General features: G+C 43.3%; 1 protein-coding gene across 3 annotated transcripts in view; it reads right to left on the reverse strand.

Annotated features, from left to right (window-relative positions):
* BAIAP2L1 (BAR/IMD domain containing adaptor protein 2 like 1) overlaps window positions 1–26,137 on the reverse strand; it is a 38,229-nt gene extending 12,092 nt beyond the window's left edge. For 2 of the 3 annotated variants that reach the window (XM_083372804.1, XM_083372803.1), the window contains exons 1-3: window positions 25,822–26,137; window positions 7,791–7,866; window positions 5,642–5,728 (exon numbers count right to left, since the gene is read on the reverse strand). In XM_083372804.1, the coding sequence (XP_083228930.1) occupies window positions 5,642–5,728; window positions 7,791–7,866; window positions 25,822–25,872 (214 nt within the window). In that variant the 5' untranslated portion in view covers window positions 25,873–26,137. Of the gene's footprint in view, window positions 1–5,641; window positions 5,729–7,790; window positions 7,867–16,239; window positions 16,356–25,821 lie in introns of those variants that run through there. The other variant, XM_083372805.1, reaches the window with a different exon arrangement.
* Between the last annotated feature and the right edge of the window lie 394 nt (window positions 26,138–26,531).

Below are 26,531 nucleotides of genomic sequence, written 5' to 3' on the forward strand. Positions count from 1 at the left end.
ATCACCGTCTGCCAGTGCCGAAGCTTTTCTTTTTTTGCTTTTTTTGCCAGAGGGTGTGTCATTTCACACAACACTGCAGATGCATTCTAAAGGGGTGAGTGTGTGCCCTTGTGCAAGCTTATCAGTTTGCCTGTTGTGGGGCGTGGCAGTGGAAAAAACGAACGAGAAGATCAAAATATCCACCGGGGCTGTTCCGGCTGTTCCTCTCCCAAACATCATTTTGCACCACTGACGTTGAACCAAGAAGCCCGGCGGGGCTGTTCTTAACCACGTTACACAGTCCCAGTCCTTGACTGTGTTCCTTGCAACCTTTGGACCATGATTCTCCCCAGCAGTTCTTCCTTATTCATCCCTGGCTGAGCGTGGAGGTTCTCAAAAGGAAGAAAGTGACCTTTGATTAGCTGATAATTAGAAGCAGGATGTGGTTAAAATCCTGGAATTCCTCGATGATGAATCTCAGGGGAAAGCAACGGAAGATAAAGTCTCTGAGTCTTGAGGGTGTCACAATGTAGACTTAATTCCTCCGGGGCTGGAGGTGGTGGTGGGGATAGAGGATGAATTCATATCTCTTTGGGGGGGGGTGTGTTTCTTGTCCTGTCATGTTGCTTCTCTGTCTAGGCATCTGACTGGAGAAGGCACTGAAGTTCAGCAGCCTTAAAATGTTTTGTGTCTGAAGAGAATGTGATGACCGGTTACAATCTGGCAAAAAATGTCTGTGTTTAGAAGAAATAAGAAGGAGCAGAAGAGTAGACCGCGTCTCCGTGGCCAACATGGTGCCCTACGGGAGGGGAATCTACTCAACAGAAACCAGCGGAGTTGTAACACTGGCAAACATTTTATTGATCGCATCAGAGTCTTCGTCAAAGCAAAGCCAAAAATCGTAACTCCACACAACTAGAATAAATAAATAAATAAATGCCCATCTGGAATACATCCCTCTAATTATTTCAGAGAGGATTTATAAAATTAACGCGCCTCCAAAAGAAATGTCACTTCGCCCGTGAGATGGATGGTTATATAAAATTGAATAAGTAAAACAAGTAAAATGTGTGGAATACAATAAAACCGTAGTGTGTTGGTATTCTGTCCAATATTTCCATTCTTTCAACAGAATCCGGAATAACCTTGAAAGATTTAGCTCAGTAGGAAATTGCAAATCTATTATTGATAGGTATTCTCCTTTCAGCAATTTAGTAGATCCAAAATGGAAACATACAGAATAGAATGCCATTTCTAAGACCGACGTGGGTCTAAGATTGCTTTTATAGGCAATAATATACTGTATTGTAGGGAAGTTCAAAAAAGACAGGGAAGAGAAGAGAAGGGAGGAAGGAAGGAAGGAAGGAAGGAAGGAAGGAAGGAAGGAAGGAAGGAAGGAAGGAAGGGTTCTAGAATTAAATTAATTAAATTATTTTATCTTGGGTTAGAAATGCAAACAGTTAAGAAACTATCATTAACATAACTACATTTAGGCAAGTCTGGTTCAAGACACACACATACACCTAACAACTAGATTCAGTTATTTAATTCTGGTTTAATGGAAATCTTTCAGATTCACTCTTTCGTTAGGACCAACTTGCAGATCATTCAGCTATTGTTTAAGTTGAAAGGCCGTAAGTAGCCAAGGAAGATGGTATCTCAGATTTAATCCCTCGCTTCATTTCGAAAGGTGACGAGAGAGCCCCAACCTAGTTCTGGATTCGAGATGAGACAGCCAAGTCCTTGCAATCATTTCAAAAATTTGATGCTGAATCTTGGCACTCTACGGTGGCTGTCCATCCTGAACCTAATGCTCACTACTTTTTTTTAAATATACATATATATAATTTTTCCTTCAGAAACCTAACTTTTAAGAAAGCTTGAGCGTCTGCAGAGGATGCGTTTTTCAACTGTCATGATTAAGCGGCAAACTCTGTCCACACCTAGGTACAATACGGATCGGCGAAAGAGAATCCACCAGTTTTTCTAGATCTTTCTTTCAGTTCCTCCATGGGTAACCACCCTCTATATACTCATGTTGCCGTTTTTAGCAAATTATGACCTGCCTCAATTAGCCTTCTGCTCTGGATGAAACGATCCATCAGAGTTTAGCATTCTTTGTTAAATTTACCTTCATTGCGTATTCTTCTAAATGTACACAACTAGTTTTAAAAAAAATGAATGACCTTTGGTGGCTGGAATTGGGTCTGCCTAGTTTAATGAAGAGAAGGACCAGGGGGGACATGATAGCAGCCTTCCAATATCTCAGGGGCTGCCCCAGAGAAGAGGGAGTCAAGCTATTCTCCAAAGCGCCTGAAGCAACGGATGGAAACTAACCAAGAGAAGAGATTTAGGAGAAATTTCCTGACATTCCGAAGGATTAATCAGTGGAACAACCTGCCTCCAGAAGTTGTGAATTCTCCAACACTGGAAGTTTTTAAGAAGAGACTGGACGGGCATTTGTCTGAAACAGTAAGGGTCTCCTCGTTGAGTGGGAGGTTTGACTAGAAGATCTCTAAGGTCCCTTCCGACTCTGTTATTCTGATCAATGTTCCAATCTCTCAGGGGCTGCCCCAAAGAAGAGGGAGTCAAGCTATTCTCCAAAGCTCCTGAAGGCAGGACAAGAAGCAACGGATGGAAACTAACCAAGGAGAGAAGCAACCTGGAACTAAGGAGAAGTTTCCTGACAGTGAGAACAATTAACCAGGGGAACCACCTGCCTCCAAAATCTGTGGATGCTCCAACACTGGAGGTTTTAAAGAAGAATCTGGACAGCCACCTGTCTGAAGTGGTCTAGGCTTTCCCGCCTGATCAGGGGGTTGGACTAGATGACCTCCAAGGTCCCTTCCAACTTTATTTATTAAGTTACGAGGATGTTCTATCTTGAGTTGCAACATATGAAACCCAGCTTAAATGGCAAACTCCGAGGGTTAATGGGGAAAGATCTACCATTCTTCTCTGTCCAGGAATTAATGACTAATGCAGAGTAAAATTCATGTCAGCCCTTTCAGTCGTTCAGTCCATAATGCTGGCTCCACTCCATGCCTACCCAACACAGAACCAAAATAAAATTGTCCTTTATGCTCAGATGGCCATTAAAAAAAAAGAAAAAAGAAAAGTAATCACCATTTCAAGAACAGACTCAGAAACGGAACAAAGGGGGACAGGTTTTTTTTTAATTTTTCCAATGACCGGATCCTTGGCAGAGCAAAGACGTCAGCGATAAAATTGATAAGTGGCACAATTAGGATTAGGCTGCGTGGAGTCCTTGTACCTTTTTTTGGGGGGTGGAAATAACGGCATTGTTTCTATTTAAATCACCACTTCACGAGCAGCCAAAAAAAAAAAAAAAAACCAGGTAATCACATCGGCTGCTTTGCCTTCTGTGCAATACAGTGCAAATATTTGCATAATTTTGAAAGGCCAAATCAATTAGGCCTCTTTCATATATATATATATTTTTAAATGGACTTGCCCAATTCAGTATTCAGAAGGTATCTTTAACCATCTGGAACAAAGTATAAATCCGTGAAAAATTGAGAGTGACTTCATGCACGTCTGTATTATTATCCTTAAAGATTGTGAAATTCTTCCTTCTAATTGTGGGCAAAATATTAACAGATTAATCTGACGTGGGTAACTTTCATTATAATTATTTTTGACACCCACCCCCCCAAAGAAGAAAATAAAAAAACCCAGCATAAAATGCTACTTTTTATAGAAAAATAATTCTTTTTTTTTTGAAGGGGGAGAACTCAGATTTCCACTGATTTCCATTAACTGTATAAAATAAGAGTTTTTATTTTAAAAAAAATATATCTCACTTTGGTCCACGACGTATGACAACCTATATATCCAAAAGGTTAAAAACCTACGAGGAACTTGCATTCTAAATATAAAAGTAAACAATTGTGTAACTTTATAGTAAGGCAAATAGCAGTTTTCATTTTCTCACAGTTCTTTGAGGACTTGTTACCAGGAAGTTTTTATCTTATTTCATACCCAGGCAGAAAAATAGCTCAGGATTTTTTTTTTTCAAATATTGATTTAGAAAAAGCAATAATGTAAACGTATTTTAAGGAACTTGTCATTCTTGCTGCCACAAAAGCAGTAACACATCATACCTCTATCTATTCTCTCTCTCTTTCTTTCTCTCCCTCCCTCCCTCCCTTATATTTTTTTTATGAAAAAGCTGTTTAAAATTTTCACTTTCTTTTTTAAATGCTGCAGTTAGTATCTTAAATCTTTGCACTGGTTCGACGAGAAACATAAGCCACGAGAGGGGACATAAAAGTCTTTTATTCTACCTGTACTTAGCTACCTACTGTAGTTCAGCATACACATACACACACACACACACACACACACACATATGCAATATATGCACCTCATATATATACCGCCCTGAGTCCTTCGGGAATAGGGCGGTATAGAAATCTAATAAAATAAATAAAATAAATATATGCTATAGTTCAGCACACACACACACACACACACACACACACCTCAAAAGATTAATCCTGCAGATTTAAGGCAGAGATCTAAACATTCCTTGGGAAAACACCTAGATCCAATCTGAAGCTAACCACGGTTAACCTTCCGTGGTTAAAAAAAATGTAGAAACAAACATCTTCAAATCTTCCTAATTTAAGGACGACTTGCTTTGAGTTTGGAAAGTCCTTTGAAGGGTTTTATCTGCAAAGGACTAAAACTATTACGGCGCCCAGTTCAAAGAATTCTGAGCTTTCGTATTTCTACAGCAAGGACTTTATCTGAAATTAACTTAGAGAGAATCCAAAGGCCGTCTTTTCAATGAACATTTTAAAAAAATGTCCTACCAGAACTTTTAGGGGCTATTTTAAGTCTATTACAAAACCATCGTGGTGACAGCCTTCCAATAATTTGTCCATTTCAGTACAGCAAAGGGACAAAAGCCAATGCTACTTATGACATGGCATTATTCACTGATTAGCTTCTGGACGGTTGATTTATTTCTTTCAAATAAACAGTTTGCTCAAGAACGGGATCATGATCTTGGCAAAGGGAAAGAGAATTGACTGAAATGATCCCACAGGAAGGAACGCAATCTCTCCGCTCCGTAGCATGGGGATGCCAGCAGAATAATACGTTTAATATAAAAATAAATTTGAACATATACGACTCTCTTTGGGCTGCAACGACAAGGGGGCTAGGAAGTCCCAAAGGTGCTTTTTCCAAAAGGCAACTGGACTTTTTTTGGGGTGTGTGTGTGTGTGTGTGTGTTTTCCTTTGAAAAAGTTTCAGATTTGGAGCTTTGACGTTATATATGTCGATGGCAGCAAAATTGCTTTACGCACAAAAGATTCCCGCAAAGGACGGATGGCTGGCAAAGTTGGTGGAGTTAGCAGAGAAGGCTAAACTGCTTTGATTAAAGAAAGAAAAAATCAGCACACAGAATTCCTTTTGTTTCTACTTGGAAACGGCTTTTAGACTTTGTGCTTGAAGTGGGGGGGGAATTAAACTTTGATTTTGATTTTTTTTTACCAATTAGATAGGTTTGTTGTTATAGAAATGGCTAGTTTACATTACTACGTAAAAGTAAAAAAAGTTAAACTTTAAAATGGCAAGAACAGCTCTGTGTCGAGAATCCTGGGGATGTAAATCATCTATTTTGTCTACTTACCCAACTCTTTAGACACAGGTGACGCAACGGCAGTATCACCTATTTTTGCAATACCGTCATAGTAAGCTCTGCCAGCTAGGACCATACCTAGAGTAAGAGATAAAAATGGAAAAAGAAAAAAAAAAAGGAAAAGCTTGTGTTAATTGTCCTTGACAGTAGGGTGTTTAATCATCAATTAACTATATATGAAATATAGCCAGTTTGGTGTTTTGGTTAAGGCGTCAGGCTAGAAAATGGGAGACTGTGAGTTCTAGTTCTGTCTTAGGCATGCAGCCAGCTGGGTGGCCTTGAGTCAATCACCAGGGGGTTGTGAGTTCTAGTCCCACCTTACATATAAAAGCTGGATGATTTGGGGTCAGTCAACAGGAGATTATGAGTTCCCGCCCTGCCTTGGGCATGAAAACTGATTGGGTGACTTTGGGCCAATCACCAGGAGACGGTGAGTTCTAGTCCTGCCTTGGCTTGAAAACTAGCTGGATGACTTTGGGCCAATCACCAGGAGACTACAATGTCCCATCCTGTTTTAGGCATGAAACCCGATTGGGTGACTTTGGGCCAATCACCAGGAGACAGTGAGTTCCAGTACCGCTTGAGACAGGAAAGCCAGCTGAGTGGCCTTGGGCCAGCCACTCTCTGTCAGCCCTTGGAGGGAGGCAATGGCAAACCACTTCTGAAAACACCTCGCCAAGAAAGCTGCAGACTCATGCAGACAATCTCCAACAGTCAGATCCAACCGAATGGAAAAAAATAAAACATTGTTGACAAGCCAGCCTTCTCCACATAGGGATGGAGTGTTAAATCTATTATCTTGAATACAAAGTTGAAGTTGCATCCCACTTGGTTGACAATAGTTGCTTTTTTTTTTCCAAAGTTCGGAACGTGAAGACGTTGTATTTTATATTGATGTGATTTTAAAATGCCCTGTAAACCGCCCTGAGTCCTTCGGGAAAGGGTGGTATATAAATCTAATAAAATCTAAATCTAAATCTAAAGACGTGTTAAGTCCTGGAATTCCTTAGTCAGCCTGGCGTGCAACAAAGCCAAGGATTAGCTGCAGAATATTTTCGCCAGAATGAAACGGTGGCTGGTCAGCCCTTGAAATGGCTTCCCCTCACCCCCCACCCCATTTAAGTCATTTGAAATCAAGGCTTCAAGCTGGTTAAGATGGAAGGAGCTTAAACCAGTTTACAGTGCTAGCACTTCCTTTACCCTCGTTCTTGAATGGAGAGCAAATCGACTGGGCATTGTTGTGTTTGCTAAGCAGCCGGTATATTTTTTTTAAACATTTATGAGAAACCGCTCCCACGGAATTAGGAAGTCTATAATTTTCCGATTCAGTCAGAGAAGAGATGTTAATCTTTCTGGAGGAAGGGTCTAGTTCTGCTTCACATCAAAGCCGAACCAGTTCACCTTTTTAGTAAAAGCAAACTATGGCTGGCTTGGTTCTCTTCTGTTTGTTATTTCCGTATTACATCTGCACCCTTGTTAAGTTATTAGAGTCATATCTTGCTTTATTAGTCCGGGATCTCGGCTGCTTCCTCTTATTTGGTCTGCCATCAGTCACCCTGGGAAATAATCTGACTTACAACCAAGCTTCCTATTCACAATCTTCTTCTTCCTCTTCTTCCTCTTCTTCCTCTTCTTCCTCTTCTTCCTCTTCTTCCTCTTCTTCTTCTTCTTCTTCTTCTTCTTCTTCTTCTTCTTCCTTTTCTCCTCCTCCTCCTCCTCCTCCTTTCTCCTCTTTAAAAGAATAAGCCAGGGTGTTATGGTCATCCGAATAGGGCCCATTATTATTTTTATTTCTTCTTCTTCTTCTTCTTCTTCTTCTTCTTCTTCTTCTTCTTCTTCTTCTTCTTCTTCTTCTTCTTCTTCTTCTTCTTCTTCTTCTTCTTCTTCTTCTTCTTCTTCACCGTGTGGCTTAACTTAACAACTGCAGAGATCCTCTCAACACACTGTGGCAAGGAAGGTTGCAAAATGCGGCACCACTCACTGAACAACAGTCTCGCTTTGCAACAGAAATCCTGGGCCCCGTTGTGGTCGTCAGCCAAGGACGTATCTCGCCGCAAGAGAACGATTAGGTTTTTATTTTTTTCAAACTGCAAAATTAAAACATTTGACGAGACGCCTTAAACAGGCCATGGAGACTTACCGTTAACGGCTTTTTCATAGTTTTTCCCCAGGTTTATTAAATTCCTCAGCCCTGGATTGAATTGTTCCATAACGTTCTGGGGGCCAACAAGAAAACGAGAGACAGAATTAAAGTCTTTCCTTAAATTAACAGGAAGCTCTACTTATCCCTATCCCTGTCATTTAACCTTTAAAAACACATGTGGACTTTTGACCCAACCCCTTCAAAGCTTGCTGGAAATGGTCAGGGGGAACAAAAAAAAATAATCATTGTTTCACATCTTGACATTTACGCGTTTATAAAGTTGGCGGTCTGCTTTTTCATTAAAATCACCCCAAAATGGGATACCCAGCCCTAGAAGATGGAACGAGCTTTGATTAAGACAGAAATAATAAACTCAGAACAGAAGGAGGAGGGGAGATAAAGGGAGCATCGCAGATCACCCAGGTTCCTTCATGCCAAGTTATTCTAACTTATGCCTCCTTAACACGCAACGTGGGGCTGCCTTGAAAAGTGTCCGGAAGCTGCAATTGGTTCAAAACGCAGCGGCCCACACAGTTGTGTGCGATCCCAGATGTACACAGGTGTCTCATCTCTCCTGTGGGATCTGCATTGGCTGCCGATCTGCTTCCAGGTCAAGGCGTTGGTTGTCACCTTTAAAGCCCTTGCTTGGGACCAGGTTATCTGAAGGGCGGTCACATCTGCCCCCACCCAGCAGAGCAGGGGGGGGCAGGAAATGTTGTGGGTCCCCTCTCTTAAGAAAGTCCATCTGGGGGGACCCAGAAGATGGACATTCTCCGTGGTGGCCTTATCCCTACGGAGGTAAGGTTGCCCCCACCCCCTGCTTTGACACTCTTTCGCAAGGCCCTGAAGGCCTGGTTTTGCCAATGGTCCTGGCGAGCCCAGAACGGGATGCACCCATCAAGTGGCTGTTCGATTGACAGCTGTTGCCAGGTGGGGTGGGAGGTTATTGTCTTTATTCTTTGGAGAAGAAGCAACGGAGGGAAACTAAGCAAGGAGAGATCCAGCCTAGAATTAAGGAGGAATTTCCTGACCACGAGAACAATTCATCAGTGGAAAGAAGTTGTGGATGCTCCAACACTGGAGATTTTTTAAAAAAGAGAGAGATTGAACAACTGTTTGTCTGAAATGGTATAGGGTCTCCTGCTTGAGCAGGGGGTTGGACTAGAAGACCTTTAAGGTCACCTCCAGTTCTGTTACTCGGCACACCGGGTTTATCACTTTTGCGAGCTGCGCCGAGTTACAGAGCCGTGCATATTTTCTTCAATAAATAAATAAGCACCAGGCTGGATGCCACACCAACATTGTGGCTGGGTGCAGTGAATTCTGGTTTGGTGTAACACCTGCCTTGATGGGATGAAGGTGCCCTCAAGGACAACGTTTTTCCCGTTGCAGGTATCCATCAACCAACTTGGTTTTCAGCCCTGGCTGAATAACCAGCATTCAACTCTCGCCAGCTCTGATCTATCAAACCATTGATCCCTTCCAAAGAACTGACGACACCCTTGGCATTTGGGAAACGGATTTCTGGGCCTCTTCAAGAAACCTAACCCTTGGCAGGACAAATAACTTTCGTTCAGCAGAGCTTCGAAGTGGGTTTGTATTTCTGGTTGATGGTTACGGCATTTCAGTTTGCTTCCAGAGCGTAATGTGGTATATATTTGGGAAACGACCGAATGAGTGGCTGTCATACCGTTAGGTGGGAGCCTTTATGCTTTGGCCAGCCAGTGTTATGAAGAAGAAGAAGAAGAAGAAGAAGAAGAAGAAGAAGAAGAAGAAGAAGAAGAAGAAGAAGAAGAAGAAGAAGAAGAAGAAGAAGAAGAAGAAGAAGAAGAGGAGGAGGAGGAGGAGGAAGAGGAAGAAGAAGAAGAAGAAGAAGAAGAAGAAGAAGAAGAAGAAGAAGAAGAAGAAGAAGAAGAAGAAAGATTGCAGTGGAAACTTTTTCTTCATTTTTATGAACGGGAACATATAAACACTGATGCGCGTATCATTCTGGATGGAAGCACGTTTGAACTGTAAACTGCCAGACTTATAAGTTCTGCTGATTTCACCGGGTTTTTTTTAATGTCATTGCTGGGTTTAATATCTTTACCTGCTTGAGCAGGGGGTTGGACTAGAAGACCTCCAAGGTCCCTTCCAACCTGATTATTCTATGTTATAATTTGCCTTTGTGGAGGAAAATGAAATAGGAACGCAAATAGGCTCTTAGTATCTTTTTAACCGATCAGCGTGAGCTAAGCGGCTATGTTTGAATTTATTCCCTGGCATATTTACAGGGTGAGGGTGAGAAAGTCAACCGGATCTGTACTTCCTTTCTGCAGAGAATAAATATTGTCTATAAGAGGCTCGATGTTCTTCGAATCGCGGATTAACAAATGTCACGAAGATTCAGATATTTTGGCTGTTCCTCCTTGTCTTTAGCCAGCATAACGCCGCCATCTAATTATTTATTAAATTTCTCCACTTCTCTAATAAAAATAAAATAAAATTACACCCCCCCAAGGCTATTGTGGCATAGGGCTGGCTGTTTGTGGGCAAGTCTGGATGAATCCAGATGATGAAATTCTGTGATTTCTTAGTTCTGAAACCAAAGGCTGTTTTCTTCTCAGGGAAGAAGTCAAGAGGAAGTGTTATCTCCATAATTAAGGAAGATCAAAAGTGTTCAGTCTCTCTTCTGTCAAATTGGCATCTCAGCCCAAAGATTATAAGAATTTGGTGGGCTATTTGCACTACAACTGTGAGAACTTTAAGACATGTGGACTTTAACTGCCAGAATTCCCCAGTGGACTTTAACTGCCAGAATTCCCCAGCCATGGCCAAGTTGCCAACGTTGAGAAACATTGACACAAGGTAATATGAATAAAAGCAGAATTATAGACTTCTATTATAAATGAAACTGCTTGGATGATTGGTGTAAGAGGCAGAAGGATTATTATTCTCAATTTAAATGCTTTCCACTAGTGGTCCATTTGTGACAGGCACATGACTGCTAAACAAAAGATCAGTGCATATAAATGAAAATAAACTCATTTTCAGGAATCAAGTCTGTTGTCTAACCGTGACCTATTCCAAAAAAATGTTTGTCCCATGTGTTGGCTGGGGTTAAGACTTTCTGTGTTTCTCCTAACTAGCAATCTCAAGTTTAAGGACAATAACAGAGTTAATGCTGAGACTGCAGAAAAAGGATATTTCCTGAATCTGGTCTGTCAACTCGCTCAGATGTTTAATAAGAAGCCAGGATGAAACTCAATCCGACTGTGATTAAAATCTTTCCAACAGTAGGAAGTTGCAAGAGACTTCAGATTAATTTTTTACCAGCCTATTTCACAATGTACGTAGTTCCTGATTGCTGTTAGTTTTTTTAAATCAAAATAAAAACTTGCAATGTATCCTTTTGAAACAAAGAACTATCATGTTACTTTAAACATAATTCTTTACAATGAAAAAAAAAATCACACGGGAATAACAACACAGACACATCTGTGACCTGATGTCTTTTTTAAAAAATTAACAGCTTTGACACAGTTTACATAAATTAAGAATACAAAAAGATAAAAGAGTTAGCAAAACAGATTTAATGCAATCTGATTCCGCCATGCTTCAGAGGGGATAGCAGGGCAGTTCCTAGAATTTATAGCAACCGGGCTGATCTAACCGCTTATAATTTTAGGAAATATAGTTCCACATCTGGGGACAAGCATTTAATATTGTAATTCCTCTTATAATAGCAAGCTAGGGGTTTCCATCAACTCTTCCTTCTCCTTGTGTGGCCAAAAGCAGATCTTGAGCTGGTCACGCCTTTGTAGTGGGCACTCAAAGTGCAACGGGGTGCAAGTATTTTACGTAAATCCTTCCTTGTTGCACTCTACTCTCACACCAGGAGATGTTTCCTGGTATGAAATATCTGGACGAGTCAAATGTTTCATCCACCTTATTTCTCACCCTTGGCAACGTGAAGATGTACGGACTTCAACTCCCAGAATTCCCCAGCCAGCAAGCCATGGGGAATTCTGGGAGCTGAAGTCCATACGTCTCCACGTTACCAAGGTTCAAAAATATTGCTCTACACCACCTCGTTCTTGCATTAGGCACACCCGAACAGGATGTCTTCTCTTAGCTTAATCCTATTTCGCGGCGTTCTTCTGAGTTTTGCTGGGTAAACACAGATCTTGGCTTGGTCTCGAGTCCAAGGAAGTAAAAACTGGTGTAAACCCTCCCTCTAAATAACCGCTAGAAGATGCAAAACAACCTTTTGAACAATTGTGAGGACTTTGTCTTCTCGTTCAAGTGGATCGACACCAGAAACCAATATCGTGCAGAAGCCAACCCAACAGAAGTAAACTCCGCACCTTCGGGGATTTTTTATTTATTTTTTTGCTTTGAAAGCTAAACAAATGGTAAAGGTGGCAATTTTGGGGGGGGGGGGTTGTATTTTTTAATTTTTCATGCATCCTCCTCTAGGGAATAACAAAACACGACATTGGGAAAACGATGCAAGGGTTTGCGTTTCGGGTGCCAATCAAAAGACAGAGCCGGGCCCGCTAAGATTTAAAATGATAAACAGAACTTTGGGGGACTGGAGGTTAAAACATATAGGGAACGGTTGCTGGAATTAGGTATGTGTAGTTTAATGAAGAGAAGGGTGAGGGGTGACATGATAGCAGTCTTCCAGTATCTCAGGGGTTGCCCCAAAGAAGAGCTATTCTCCAAAGCCCCTGAAGGCAGGATAAGAAGCAATGGATGGAAACTAGTCAAGGAGAGAAGCAACCTAGAACTAAGGAGAAACTTCCTGACAGTTAGAACAACTAACCAGTGGAACAACCTGCCACCAGAAGCGGTGAATGCTCCAACACTGGAGGTTTTTAAGAAGGGACTGGACCGCCATTTGCCTGAAATGGTATAGGGTTTCCTGCCTTAGCAGGGGGTTGGACTAGATGACCTACAAGGTCCCTTCCAACTACTTCTTCTTCTTCTTCTTCTTCTTCTTCTTCTTCTTCTTCTTCTTCTTCTTCTTCATTATTATTATTATTATTATTATTATTATTAATTATTATTATTATTTGCACAGGCAGTCCTCGGCTCATTGTACTTCATTTAGTGACCATTCAAAGTTACAAGGGCACTGGAAAAAGTGACCTAGGATGGTTTTTCACACTTAACGACCATTGCAGCATCCCCAGGGTCACGCGATCAAAATTCAGACGCTGGGCAGCTGCTTCGTATTTATGACACTTGCAGCGTCCTGGGGGAATCGCGCGATCCCCTTTTGCGACGCAAAAAGGGGGCAAAACCCACTTGACAAATGTCTCGCTTAGCGACAGGGCTGAGTTGTGGCGGTAAGCCAAGGACTGCAGGACCAGTAATTCCGAACAAGAATAACAGGACGGGCAGCTGATTTGCCGCAAAGCATTAGCCTCAAATATTATATTAAGAGCCTTGGTGGAGCAGTGGGCTGATGCCTCCTTAAGGAACACCAGCTGCCTGCAATTAGTGCAGGTTCGCATCCCACCAGGCTCAAGGTTGACTCAGCCTTCCATCCTTCCCAGGTAGGTAAAATGAGGACCCAGATTGTTGGGGGCAATTAAGCTGACTTTGTAATAATGCCGCTTGGGGGGGTGTGTGAAAGCCCTAATAAGCAGGCATATACATAGAATGAAGGCTATTGCTAAGCTTGTAAGCCGCCCTGAGTCTTCGGAGAAGGGCGGGATATAAATGGAATTTAAAAAAAAAATCTAGTTATAACTATAGGTCTGGTCTTAATGTGGAGCCCCAGGGGCCTTCTTATAAGAACCAAGAATCAGGGTGAGCTTAATTTTTGCATGGCAAAATAAATTTGAGAGCTCGGTTTATAGATTAAAGAGTGCTCCTGTTTTTTGAAGTAGAGTATTACAGAGGGTTTGGCTGTTCAAACACAAATCCTCTCTGAAAACTCCACCTTTGTTCCTTAAGGCACAACACACACGCACACCCCTGAAAAGACAGTTGCTAGCCACCTATTGACAACAATCCAGGAGGCCTGAGGTTGCTGGTGTTAAATTCAGTTCTGATTCCTTACAGCAGCACCTTAAATAAATTGATTAATTCATTTTAAAAAGAAGAAGAAGCTTGCAGCAATGCAAATAGTCCAGAGATGCACATTTTAAAAAGGCCCTTGCAGAGAGAGAGAGGTGTAGTTCTAGTATTGAATTGAATTAAGGCCGCTTGGTTTAGGTCTTCCAGCATGGGCTGGGGGCTGGACTAGAAGACCTCCAAGGTCCCTTCTAGATTCTATTCTATTCTATTCTTCTATTCTATTCTATTCTATTCTATTCTATTCTATTCTATTCTATTCTATTCTATTCTATTCTATTCTATTCTATTCATGATAACATGTCTGTAAGATTTTTTTTTTTGTTCTCCTCCCGTTCAATTGTGTCCGATTCTCGGAGACTTGTGCCTGGACTGGTCCCTGCAATTTTCTTGGCCAGGTTTTTGGGAAGCGGTTTGCCATTACCTTCGTCTTAGGGCTGAGAGAGAGTGACTGGCCCCAGGTCACCCAGCTGGCTTTGTGCCCTAGCTAGGCAGTACTAGAACGCTCGCTCTCCCAGTTTCCAAGACTGAAGCCTTAACCCCCTTCACGTGGTGGGTCCAGCCTTGGCGACTTGAAGATTTGTGGACTTCAGCTCCCAGAATTCCCCAGCCAGCCAGCCAACCATGGGGAATTCTGGGAGTCGAAGTCCACAAATCTTAAAAGTTGGCAAGGTTGACCAACATCGCATTATGGTGAACTAGGGTAAACAAAACGTGCCCTGGTAGGTCTCAGGAAACTTAACCCAGTAGGTTTCAAATTCCTCTCTATACATATTTTCATTCTCTTAAAAGTATGCCTGAAGAATGTTGTGTAACAGGGATAATAAATATCTTCTGATATGAAGCCAATAAATGGGGGTGGGGGTGTCACATGTTAAGTCAACCGGCACTTGGCTCTGTAAGGAGAGAGGCATCACCAAGCGAACAACAAACATAGTTTATTTCCTTTTGGAGCTCTCTCTGTACCACTGGGGCCTTTGGGAGCTTTTGTTATGACTACCGATCTGGGAATTTATATTTATTTATTTATTTTAATTCCATTTATATCCCGCCCTTCTCCGAAGACTCAGGGCGGCTTACAAGCTTAGCAGTAGCCTTCATTCTATGTATATGCCTGCTTATTAGGGCTTTCGCACATACCCCCAAGCGGCATTATTACAAAGTCAGCTTAATTGCCCCCAACAATCTGGGTCCTCATTTTACCTACCTGGGAAGGATGGAAGGCTGAGTCAACCTTGAGCCTGGTGGGACTCGAACCTGCACTAATGGCAGGCAGCTGGTGTTACTTAAGGAGGCATTAGCCCACTGCTCCACCAAGGCTCCTTTAATTCAGGAGACGATATGGCTTATGGCGATCATCGGGGTACTTCCCGGGTAGATCAGCCCATCCTTCTGCCCTTGCAGAGAATAAAGAAAGTGGTAAGGATAACAGACTAAGAATTGGAAGGGGCCTTGGGAGGTCTTCTAGTCCAACCCCCTGCTCAAGCAGGATCGTGAGATATTCAAGCTCTGTTGCCAAGGGAGAAACCGTTTTTTTTTCCCCCTTCAAAATCCAAAATGTCCAAAAAATGTTCAGGAATGTTTTTTTTTTTAATTCACTGGAGTGTAAGGATGTGAATAACAGAAAAAAGAGTTGGAAGGGACCTTAGAGGCCTTCTAGTCCAACCCCCAGCTCAAGCAGAAAGGTGAAGATATGCAAGCTCTGGTTGCCAAGTGGGACAACCTTTTTTTTTTTTTTTAAAAGTCCAGAATGTCCAAAAAACGTTCAGAATTGGCTCTTGGATCCACTGGAGTTATGAGGGGATTTGACAAACAGATTGCTCATGTTCCACCAATCTCAGTAAAAGCGGTTTTAGTTTTCCTGTCGGGTGGATTTCTTGATCTGCTTCGCTTCGTGGGACTTAAGAGAGTCCTGCCAAGCTTTTCTGCCTGACTCAAAATCCTCCGTGAAGCCCTCGGTGCCTCTCTGAGCTTGGTGGTTTTCTTGGCCGACATTTCACGGCCGCCCCAAGCAACGTCACCAAGTGCGTGTTGTTAATCAGCTCCTATTTTTTGGAAACCCCTGACCTTCTCAGGGAGTCTAGATCAGGGCTTTCTGGGCCTTGGCAACTCGAAGAGGTGCAGATTCATCACCCAGAATTCCCCAGCCGGTGTGACTGACGGGGGAATTCTGGGAGTTGAAGTCCACACATCTTCCAAGTTGCCCGGGTCAAAAGAAAGAAAGAAAGAGAGAGAGAGAGAGAGAGAGAGAGAGAGAGAGAGAGGGAGGGAGAGGGAGAGAGAGAGAGAGAGATCTAGAAAATAAAAATAGATTCTTCCTGGCAGAGTTTAAACTTAGGGGCCTAAAGTTTTTTAAAACAAAAGTCTGCCACACGAATACCTCTGTCCTGCCTTTCGTTGCTTGCCTGGTTAAGCAAGTGGTGTTGATGCAAACAATCGTTCCACGCTTTGCCAGCTCCTCTGAAGCTTAATATTGGCTGGTTGGCTTTTTTTCCCCAAGGAGCAAATATGTCAGCCATTCCATCATAACCTCCTGTCAATAAATGTCCAAAGGAGAATTGGCAGAGATCTGGTGGCTTCAAGCACTTTCAAATCTACGTTCGGTTGACCTTGAGCCATGGAATAGTTGGGCAAGCCGACGGAACCGCAGCAGCCTCGTTTTGTGTCAAGAGGATAGACCGCAGGGCCTTCTTAAATAATGTAATATAAAACCGCAGAAGAGAGAGTGGGTTTTTTATTTATTTATTATTATTTCTGCTCAGGCAACCTCCTCATCTGAGCAGATGAAAGATTAGGCCAGCACATGTGGAGGCCAAATGGCACTTCAGAATATATGTGAATGTTTGCAAGATGGAGCTTCAAAGGGTCAGCCGCCACGTCTGACGGGTTTAGCAGGACATCTTGATAAATGAGGACCCAGATTGTTGGGGGCAATTAAGCTGACTTTGTAATAATGCCGCTTGGGGTGGGTGTGAAAGCCCTAATAAGCAGGCATATACATAGAATGAAGGCTACTGCTAAGCTTGTAAGCCGCCCTGAGTCTTTAGAGAAGGGCGGGATATAAATGGAATTAAAATAAAAAAAATTAAAAAAATAAATGTACACAAGTAGGGTGGTAGTACAGGCCACGTTTTCCAGTTCTTTGGGCCTCCATCCTTCTAGAACTCCTGACATTTGATGGATCTACAAAATAAACACTCTGGAGAATCAGCAGAGCTCTTTTGACTTTTTCATTCGCCTCTTGTCGTAGTTTTAGCCTGCAGAATTAGCAGGGGGTGGACTGAAAGGTTGGCTTCTGTCAACAGAGCAGGGAAATGCAAATCCAGAAATAAACAGAGGCCCCGATACTCCAAGAAGGATTGCCTGAGCAAGTCTGACATAAGCAGAAAGAGGTTATTCAAAGGCGAAGAGGAAAAATACTTGGGTTTTTCTGGAGAAGTTGCAAACTGAAAAGCAAGTCGTGCAGTCGTTGGAAAAAGCTCGGAAAAGGATTTTCCCAACCTTGGGAATTTCCAGACGTCTGGACTTCCCATTTGTTATTTTAAAAGAAATAATAAAGATGGGAGGAAAAAAAATAAATAAACACATAAAAATAAATAAAACAGTCCTCGAGTTATGATCACTCCATTGCTGGAGGAATAACAAAATAGCAGAGTTGGAAGGGATCTTGGAGGTCTTCTAGTCCAACCCTCTGCGCAAGCAGAAAACCCTATATCATTCCAGACGAACGGTTGTCCAGTCTCTTCTTAAAAACCTCCAATGTTGGAGCATCCACGACTTCTGGAGGCAAGTCATTCCACTGGTTAATCGTTCTCACTGTCAGGAAATTTTCTCCTTAGTTCCAGGTTGCTTCTCTCCTTGATGAGTTTCCATCCGTTGCTTCTTGTCCTGCCTTCAGGCACTTTGGAAAATAGGTTGACACCTCCCCCCCTCTTCTTCTTTGTGGTAACTCCTCAAATATTGGAAGACTGCTATCATCTCCCCCCTGGTCCTTCTTTTCATTAAGAAGAGAAGGAAGGGACTTTTGGCTGGTTCTTGAATTTCAAGAAGACTTTCTGATAAGTAGTTCTGAATACAGGAAGTCGTCAACTTAACAACAGTTCAAAGTTACCACGGCACTGGAGAAAGGGACCGAGGATCGTTTTTTCACACTTACGACCACTGCAGCATCCCCACGGTCATGCAACTTACTTTCAAATGTTTGACCACTGACTCATATTTATGATGGTTTCAGTGTCCCGGGGACATGTGATTCCCCTTTTGCGACCTTCTGACAAACAAAGTCCATGGGGAAGTCAGATTCACTCAAAAGCCATGTTACTAATTTCACTTAACGGCCGTAATTCACTTAACAAATGAAATGAAATGGTATAAGGTTTCCTGCCTGAGCAGGGGGTTGGACTAGAAGACCTCCAAGGTCCCTTCCAACTCTATTATTATTATTATTGTTGTTGTTGTTATTGTTAAAGGGACGCAGTGGCTTAGTGGGTTAGGACGCTGAGCTTGTCGATCAGAAGGCCGGCAGTTTGGCGGGTCGAATCCCCAGTGCCGCGTAGCAGAGTGAGCGCCTGTTACTCATCCCAGCTTCTGCCAACCTAGCAGTTCTAAAGCATGTAAAAATGCAAGTAGAAAAATAGGGACCACTCCGGTGGGAAGGTCACAGCGTTCCGTGCGCCTTTGGCGTCTAGTCATGCCGGCCACATGACCACGGAGACGTCGTCGGACAAGCGCTGGCTCTTCGGCTTTGAAACGGAGATGAGCACCGGCCCCTAGAGTCGGAAACGACTAGCACGCATGTGCGGGGGAACCTTTACCTTTACCTTTACTGTTATTGTTATTGCTGAATGTGGCAAGAAAAGTCCTAAAATGGGGCAAGCAAAACTCACTTAAGAAATTTCTCACTTAGCAACATAAACGTTGGGCTCAGCTGTGGTCGTAAGTCAAGGAACATCTGCAGGCATGTCGCTGATGGGAAGGGCAGAGTAGATGCCAGCTTCCTGAAATTGTGTGCAGTTTCTGTCCAATATCGCCTACGAATATGTGCCTCGTTATCTTGCTGTGGCTTAGCGCCAAAGCAAATGGACTTAATCATTATCTTAAGAGTCCTGCCCAAGAGCTTACTTTTTTTTTTCATACATACGCTCTTTGTTATGAGTAGCACTCAATGGATCAAACCTCCCACGTCTCAAGGGCAAAAGGGAACTTGTTTATACAGTCCTTGCTGCTCTCTGTCTTTCGTTGTTGACTGGCAGACGTTTGATTGCCTGACTAGGCAACCTCATCAGTGCTGGGATGGTGTTGATGGAGCTTTGGCAGCGGTGGTGATTGTGAGGTACTGACGACGTTACCTAGTTGGGTAATCAAACCTCTCCCCCCCAAAAAATACCACCAAGGAGCACTAAGGAAACCACAATTATTATTATTATTATTAATTTAATTTGTATACCGCCCTTCTCCCGAAGGACTCAGGGCGGTGAACAGGGCAATACATAATAAAAACAAGATACAAAAATTAAAAATTATTAAAAGTAATTAAACAGCAATGCTCGTAATAAATTCCCCTCTTCCTCCTCCACTCTGCAAACCCCACTTAATCTTCTAACATTGATGATGTTACCTAGTTGGGTAATGAAGCATGTTCAAGAAAACGACGGAGGTCAGAGAGCACGAAGGACCTCACAATTCAACCCGAAGCTATATCGTCTCTTTTAGTTGGACGCAATGGCCTTTAACAGAGGGCTACTGAAAAGTACCTGGGTTGCCACTAGAGGGCAACCTTGATTCTTTCGGTAGCCCTCTTAGGCCATCTATTGGCTCTCTCCAGAAAAGCAGGCAGAGTTTGGGGGCGGAGTTTCAGTATGTCATCAGCTAGCACTGGCTGGGGAGTTCTGGGGGTTGAAGTCCACCCATCTTAGAAGCTGCCCAGGTTGAAGAACACTGCTCTAAGCCCTTTGATGGGAGTATTCTCCCAAACGTCCCTTTGGAGAACAAGCACCTGCCTCGTCTCGGTAGTACCACTGGTTACTGGCCTAGGGAAGTACTGAGAAACCCTTGCCATTATAAGTGCTCTTCCCAAGTCCTTATTTTTGGCCCCAGGCCTAAGAGCTACTTGCGGTAGACAGAGTGCCAGTACTGGAGATTTCTCTGTGCAGATATGGATTACAAGTGCTTACTCTCTTTATTTGTGTGGAGCAGGTTGGGAAGACTTTCCGTCTTCCTTTGATCGGATCAAGCCCTACTTTTGGGTCCCAGTCAAGGTGTTCGTTATCCCTTTCAAAGCCGTTCACGGGCATTGAAACCGGGATACCCAAGAAACCGTCTCATCCCTATTACATTGACCTATTTCACCCGATCAAGCCGAGTGTGGTTGTCGACTTGCAGACGTTTCCAATTACAGAGCTGGAAGGGACCTCGGGGGGGGGGGGGCGGTCTTCTAGTCCAACCTTGTGCACAAGCAGAGATCTTACATCATTTCGAACAAATGGCTCTCCAGTCATTTCTTGAAAACCTCCAGCGATGGAGCACTCACAACTTCCGGAGGCAAGTTGTTCCACTGAATAATTGTCCTTGCTATTAGGAAATTTCTCCTCATTTTAGCTTGGGTCTCCCTTGTTAAGCTTCCATCCATTATGTCTTGTCTTGCCCTAAGATTGTCAGCCCTCAAGTTGACCTATTCTCCAAAGCAAGGGAGGCCATGCTGCATTATCTCCTTAGTCAAGGAGTTTCAACTGCCAGGATCTAAGAGGGCCTTTTCAGCTCTGCTCCAGCCCTATGGGACCTCTTACCTCCAGAGATGAAGCCAGCCCCTCTGTTCTGGTTTTGTGGAACAGTGGCAAGTCCTGGTTTTGCCAATTAGCACGGGGATCTAAAAGTCTGATGCAGCCATGGGGTGTCTGGTGGGCCTGAAGTACACCCCTATTCCTTCTTAACCCCCCTAGCCTTTCAATTTTTAGCCCAATTTATTCTTAACTTGTAGGTTTTAACTTGGTTTTTAAGCCATGCTTTCTGCATTTATATGATTTTATAAATGGTTGGTGTAGAAATTTAATAAATAAATAAATAAAAATACTTTAGAAGACTTTCCAACCCAGGTGAGACATTTTGTTAATGCTAAGAGTTGGGCCTTCTTCTTCTTCTTCTTCTTTTTTTGCCTTTTGATATAATGAAAGACCTTCAAGGTCTTTCATTCATTAGCCCAGAGAACACACCAGCTCTTATAACTCACAAGGCTATTTCATTAAGGAGGACTACTGTGGCCACACCTCATTTGATAGGCTCTAAAAGTAGATTAGCACCAACTTCCTTTTCTGAGTAAACATACAGTCTCCTTTGAGTCATGAAGACTGTAAAGAAGCATCCATATTGTTTTCTTATGCTCATAAAAGGTAAAGGTAAAGGTTCCCCCGCACAAGCGTGCTAGTCGTTTCTGACTCTAGGGGCCGGTGCTCATCTCCGTTTCAAAGCCGAAGATCCAGCGCTTGTCCGAGGACGTCTCCGTGCTCATGTGGCCGGCATGACTAGACACCAAAGGCGCATGGAATGCTGTTACCTTCCCACCGTAGTGGTCCCCCTATTTTTCTACTTGCATTTTTATGTGCTTTCGAACTGCTAGGTTGGCAGAAGCTGGGACGAGTAACAGGCGCTCACTCTGCTACGCGGCACTCGGGATTCGACCCGCCAAACTGCTGACCTTCTGATCGACAAGCTCAGCGTCTTAACTCACTGAGCCATACCACGTCCCTTTTTCTTATGCTCATACCTCTAGCTAATTATATTGATGAGAGTTAAGCTGTTTTATCCGGTTGACCAACTTGTCTTAATCCGGAATAAGAATAGAATAGAATAGAAAATAGAATAGAATAGAATAGAATTCTTTATTGGCCAAATGTGATTGGACACACAAGGAATCTGTCTCTGGTGCATAAGCTCTCATAAGCAGCAAGTGCTCAATCATATTCATAATCATAAGATACACTCATCAGAAATCATAAGCTACAACACCTAGTGATAGTCATAGGATACTAAATAAGCAATCAACATGTCATAATTTATATGAACATAGAATAACTTCTATGTTCCATTCCCCACAGAGTCATTTTCATAAATTTGGAGTTTCTTGTTTCAATGCTCTCAATGTTAGGACTCAAAGCTATCTTTTGCCCACCCCCCCAAGTGGATGGTGGGGTTTCACGATCAGAAACCATTTGTCAAAGTCCCAGGTACCTTTCCCTAACCCCACCCAAAGTGAAAACTTCATGCCTATCTTCTTCATGCCAAAGAAACACACCCGCTGTATGAATCAGACTTTTTTTTTTCTTTCCCAAGGATGCCAACCAGCATGGGAAAAAGGGGTCTGACTCACAAGTCACGGGACGGGACCGATCCTGCTGCTGACTTTCCAGGCAGAAAGCTTAAGGTTTAAAATATGCAAGAAAAGGGACCCTGGAGATGGTAGAGAATTTGGAGAGAAACTGAAGAAGGTTGAGGATCAAACAGGCTAGACAGAAAGGACTGGGGTCCCCAAGGCATGATGAGGGAGGGAGGGAGGGAAGGAGGCAGAGGGAGAGAGAAAGAGAAAGAGAGAGAGAGAGAGAGAGAGAGAGAGAGAGAGAGAGAGAGAGAGAGAGAGAGAGAGAGAGAGAGAGAGAAATTGGTTTGGTTTAAGAACTTCTGGCTTAAGGCAAAGGCCAACCCCTGATTTGTTTCCCATGTGTTGAGGCACGGATGGTTTACACAGAGAACAGCCTTAGTTCTAAGAAAAACGAGCATTTCAGGCAATAGAGTAGTCCTCAAGTTACAACAATTGGGACCAGAATTTCCACTGCGGCTAAGCAAGGGATTTTTTAAGCGAGGCACGCCTCGTTTTTATGACCTTTTTCTTGCCACATTTAAGTGAATCACTGCAGTGGTTTAGTAAATCATATGGTTGCTAAACACATCTGGGTTTCCCCACTGACTTTGCTTGGGGGAAGCTGGGTGGGAAGGTCAGAAATTGTGATCGGATGACCCATGGGACACTGTCACCGTCATAAATATGTGCCTGTTGCCAAGTGCCCAAATTTTGATCGTGTGACCTTGGGGATGCTGCAACAGATAAAAGGGCAGGGACCAGTCCTAAGTGATTTTTTCTTTTTTGGTCAGGGCTGTGGTAACTTCTAACAATTGTTAAAAGAATGATGGTGGCTTTTGATCCTGGAGAACCGCTACCAGCCAAGGTGACAGGAGCTTAACCTAGACTCAAGAGTCTGTTTGCGTTCACATGTGCGTTTGTACCTAATGGCATGTAGAGAGAACACTCTTGGCCTGATTGATGGAAACAACTGCAAAGGTCATCTAGGCCAGGGGTAGGCAACCTTGGCTCCTTTATGACTCGTGGACTTCAACTCCCAGAATTCCTGAGCCGGCATGGCACAGCTTGGAAACCTCTCCCTTTCCCCTCAGCGTGGCTGGCTCAGGAATTCTGGGAGTTGAAGTCCACGAGTCATAAAGGAGCCAAGTTTGCCTACCCCTGACCTAGGCCAACTTTTTCCCACCTGGAATCTGCCAAGACGGTGAAAGCGTCTCCCTTCTAAGTTCCCTCAAGTCTGCTAGCTGGTAGCCATGCCGGAGAAGCGTCCTTGACAGCTCCGGAGAAGGATAGCAAAGCAGCAGGATTTTTGCCAGTGCAAAATGGTGGCAGAATTTCTGTGGTCACTCTGTTCATAAATAATAAGGCAGGCCTGGAAGACAATACTGTATATGCATTTCTGCATGGTTTATCCAAGTTCTTTCTCTTCTGACCTTGGGACCTATCAAGATAAAACCACGCTCTTCTTGTTCCCCCCCCCCTTAGAATGCAACCCTGAGGGCTTACTTCTAGGTAAAGGGAAAAGAACTTGGAACACATCCTGATAACAATAAGGGGAGGTAGCTTGGTACGATGGCTTGGTTTACACAGCAGGCTAAGACATGTTTTGCAACCTCGGCAACTTTAAGATGGGTGGACTTCAACTCCCAGAATTCCCCAGATAGCATTGACTCTAGTCTAGGTAAATGGAAAACAACTTGCAGAGCATGCTGATAGAAAGAAGAAGAAGAAGAAGAAGAAGAAGAAGAAGAAGAAGAAGAAGAAGAAAGAAACGTAGGGCTGGAAGGGACATTAGAGGTCTTCTAGTCCAACCCTCTGCTTAAGTAGGAGATCTTATACCATCCCGGACAGGAGATGGGCAAGTACTTGTCCGATCTTTTGTTGAAGACCCCCATCTTGAATATAACTTGATTTTTATTTTCCTCCATCAGGAGCAATTCTTCCTTCTTTTTATTTTTTTAAAGAACACAGGCTTCTGAGCATCTGCAGAGTATCTTTTAGGAAGAAGCTCCTTCTGAATTCCCCTGGGGTTCTTCCTGATCCAATCTTTGCATGTTTGCCGTGAAGAAGAGACAATTTAAATCTCTTTGGCTAGTTTAGTTGACTGGATAAATCTCAGTTGGTGATTTTCCAGACTTGCTTGCTTATAAATCCTTTCAGCTGTAATCAGCACAGCTCAGGTGTGTCGGACTACAACTCCCAGGTTCCCATCATCCTCCAATGGTGTGCTCTTCCAAGTCTAGGGAACTACGACTCCCATCTTCTCCAGCTAAAAACCAAGGGGAACTGTAGTCCGATCTGCATCTAATTGGGGATGTTGTCTAGCTTTCCACTCACATTCTAAATATTGTGAGAAAGGGGAAAACAAGACCCACAAAAGAAACACACACAACACACCCTACACTATAGCACACCTATTTTTACCAGCACAGTCTCGGACTGGCTATAAAAGTAAATAGCCATCCATACAAAACCGATCAGCAATCCATAAGAAACAGGATCAGCAGATCCAAAATGAGAGCAGGAAATAAAAAAAATATCATTGCATAACCCCCAACAACGTTAAACAATAAAAAGTGGTATATCCTCATCCCCGCAGAACCACACCAAGTAGCCAAGAAATAGCAATAAAGCAATAACAGTAAACATAGCCACTAAGACACATTAAAAATGTGCTTTCCTGTGACTTTTCTCTCTCTCTTTTTTTAAAAAAGTCATTTCTTGAACTGCTGCCTTTGTTTTTTGTTTTTTTTTAAGTCTAACTGCTTGAAAAAGAAGCAAACAAAAAAAGGACTTTGAAAAGCGACACAAAAGGGAGGAAAAAAAAATCACACACACACAAAAAAACAACCCAGCCTGGGAAACGTTTTACTTTAAAAAGTAGCGATTCAACACATGGCTTATTTTTTTTTTTACCACGAAGGAAAAACAAAATCACACGAAAGCGGTTACAGAGAGAACTTTTGTTTTAAACTAGCGCTGCGAGAAAAGACTTTTTCAAAATAAATAAATAAATAAATACATGCATAAATAAACTGGACAGAAACCCCAGAGGAGAAATATATATATATATATATATATATATATATATATATATATATATATATATATATATATATATATATATATATATATATATATATATATATATACAATCCAAGAAGTGATCAGCTGCTGCTGTTGTTTTTTTTTATTAAATCCCAAGAAAGCAGCCACCGACAGATATATATTTTTTTTAAAAAAATTATTTTTAAAGGAGCAATGGAAGAAATAACTTTTTTTTAAACAAAAAAAAAAAACACAATAAAAAACTCGAAACTCCCACCAAAGCAGCCAAGGACCGAAGTTTTGCTTTGCAACTTCCCAGCCCGTAAAAGAGCTAATAATAATAATAATAATAATAATAATAATAATAATAATAATAATAATAATAATAATAATAATAATAATGAAGTGTGCTTTGAGTCAGGCTGGGTGGGGAGCAGAGAGGAAAGCCCTCGCCTGGCTGAGATTCGGGGGTCCCTTTTTCTCCTGGAGGGGGAACAACCCCGGCTTTGGGGGTGGGGAGAACTGGGGTCCCCCCTCCCCTCCCTCCCTCGCCCCCCCTCCCCTCACCTTGTAGGTGCTTTCGGTCAGCTTGTTGACCTCTTCGGGTCCCCGAGACATGACGGCGGCGGTCAAAGGAGGCGAAGCCGGCGGGCTAAAGTGGCTCTAAGCGGGGAGGCGGCCGGCCGGGATAGCCTCGGGAACTGTGAGGCGGCGGATCCGCTGCCCCGGCGGACTTCGGTGGTGGTGGTGGGGACGCGAATCGCGCAGCGACGCGAAAACCCTCCTTCCTCGGCGGCGCCCTCCGCGCCAACTGTCAAACTTGCGGAACCGGCCACCTCAGCGGAGGGAGGGGAGGCAGGGGACAGGCGGATCCCTCGGCGCGCGCGGCTCCGCCCACCCCTGAGGCGAGGCGAGGCGAGGCGAGGCGAGGCGGGTGGGCGGAGCCGGGCGAGGCCGCTGGCGGAGGGAGGGGCGTCTCCCAGGAGGGAAGAGCGCGGCCGCCGAGCCTCCCTGAGGAGAAGCTCGGATTCCGTCGCTTTCTTCTCCTCCTCCTCCTTTTTTTTTCGTTTCTTTCGTTTTTTCCCCCCCCCTCGTCTTTTTCTTCCTGCCTTCTCGTCCTCCCCCGCCACCGAGGAGGTCAAGCGTCCTTCTCTTCCTCCCCTCGGAGAGCGCAGGCTAAGCCGAGCAAACGTGTCTTGGGACGCGGAAAGGAGACCACCAGGAGATGCCCGCCTTGGTTTGCCAGGCGCCTCTCTTGAGAACGACCGCGCTCCAGG

This window comes from Vipera ursinii (assembly GCF_947247035.1).
Source record: "Vipera ursinii genome assembly, chromosome: 13".
NCBI classification, from domain to species: domain Eukaryota; kingdom Metazoa; phylum Chordata; class Lepidosauria; order Squamata; family Viperidae; genus Vipera; species Vipera ursinii.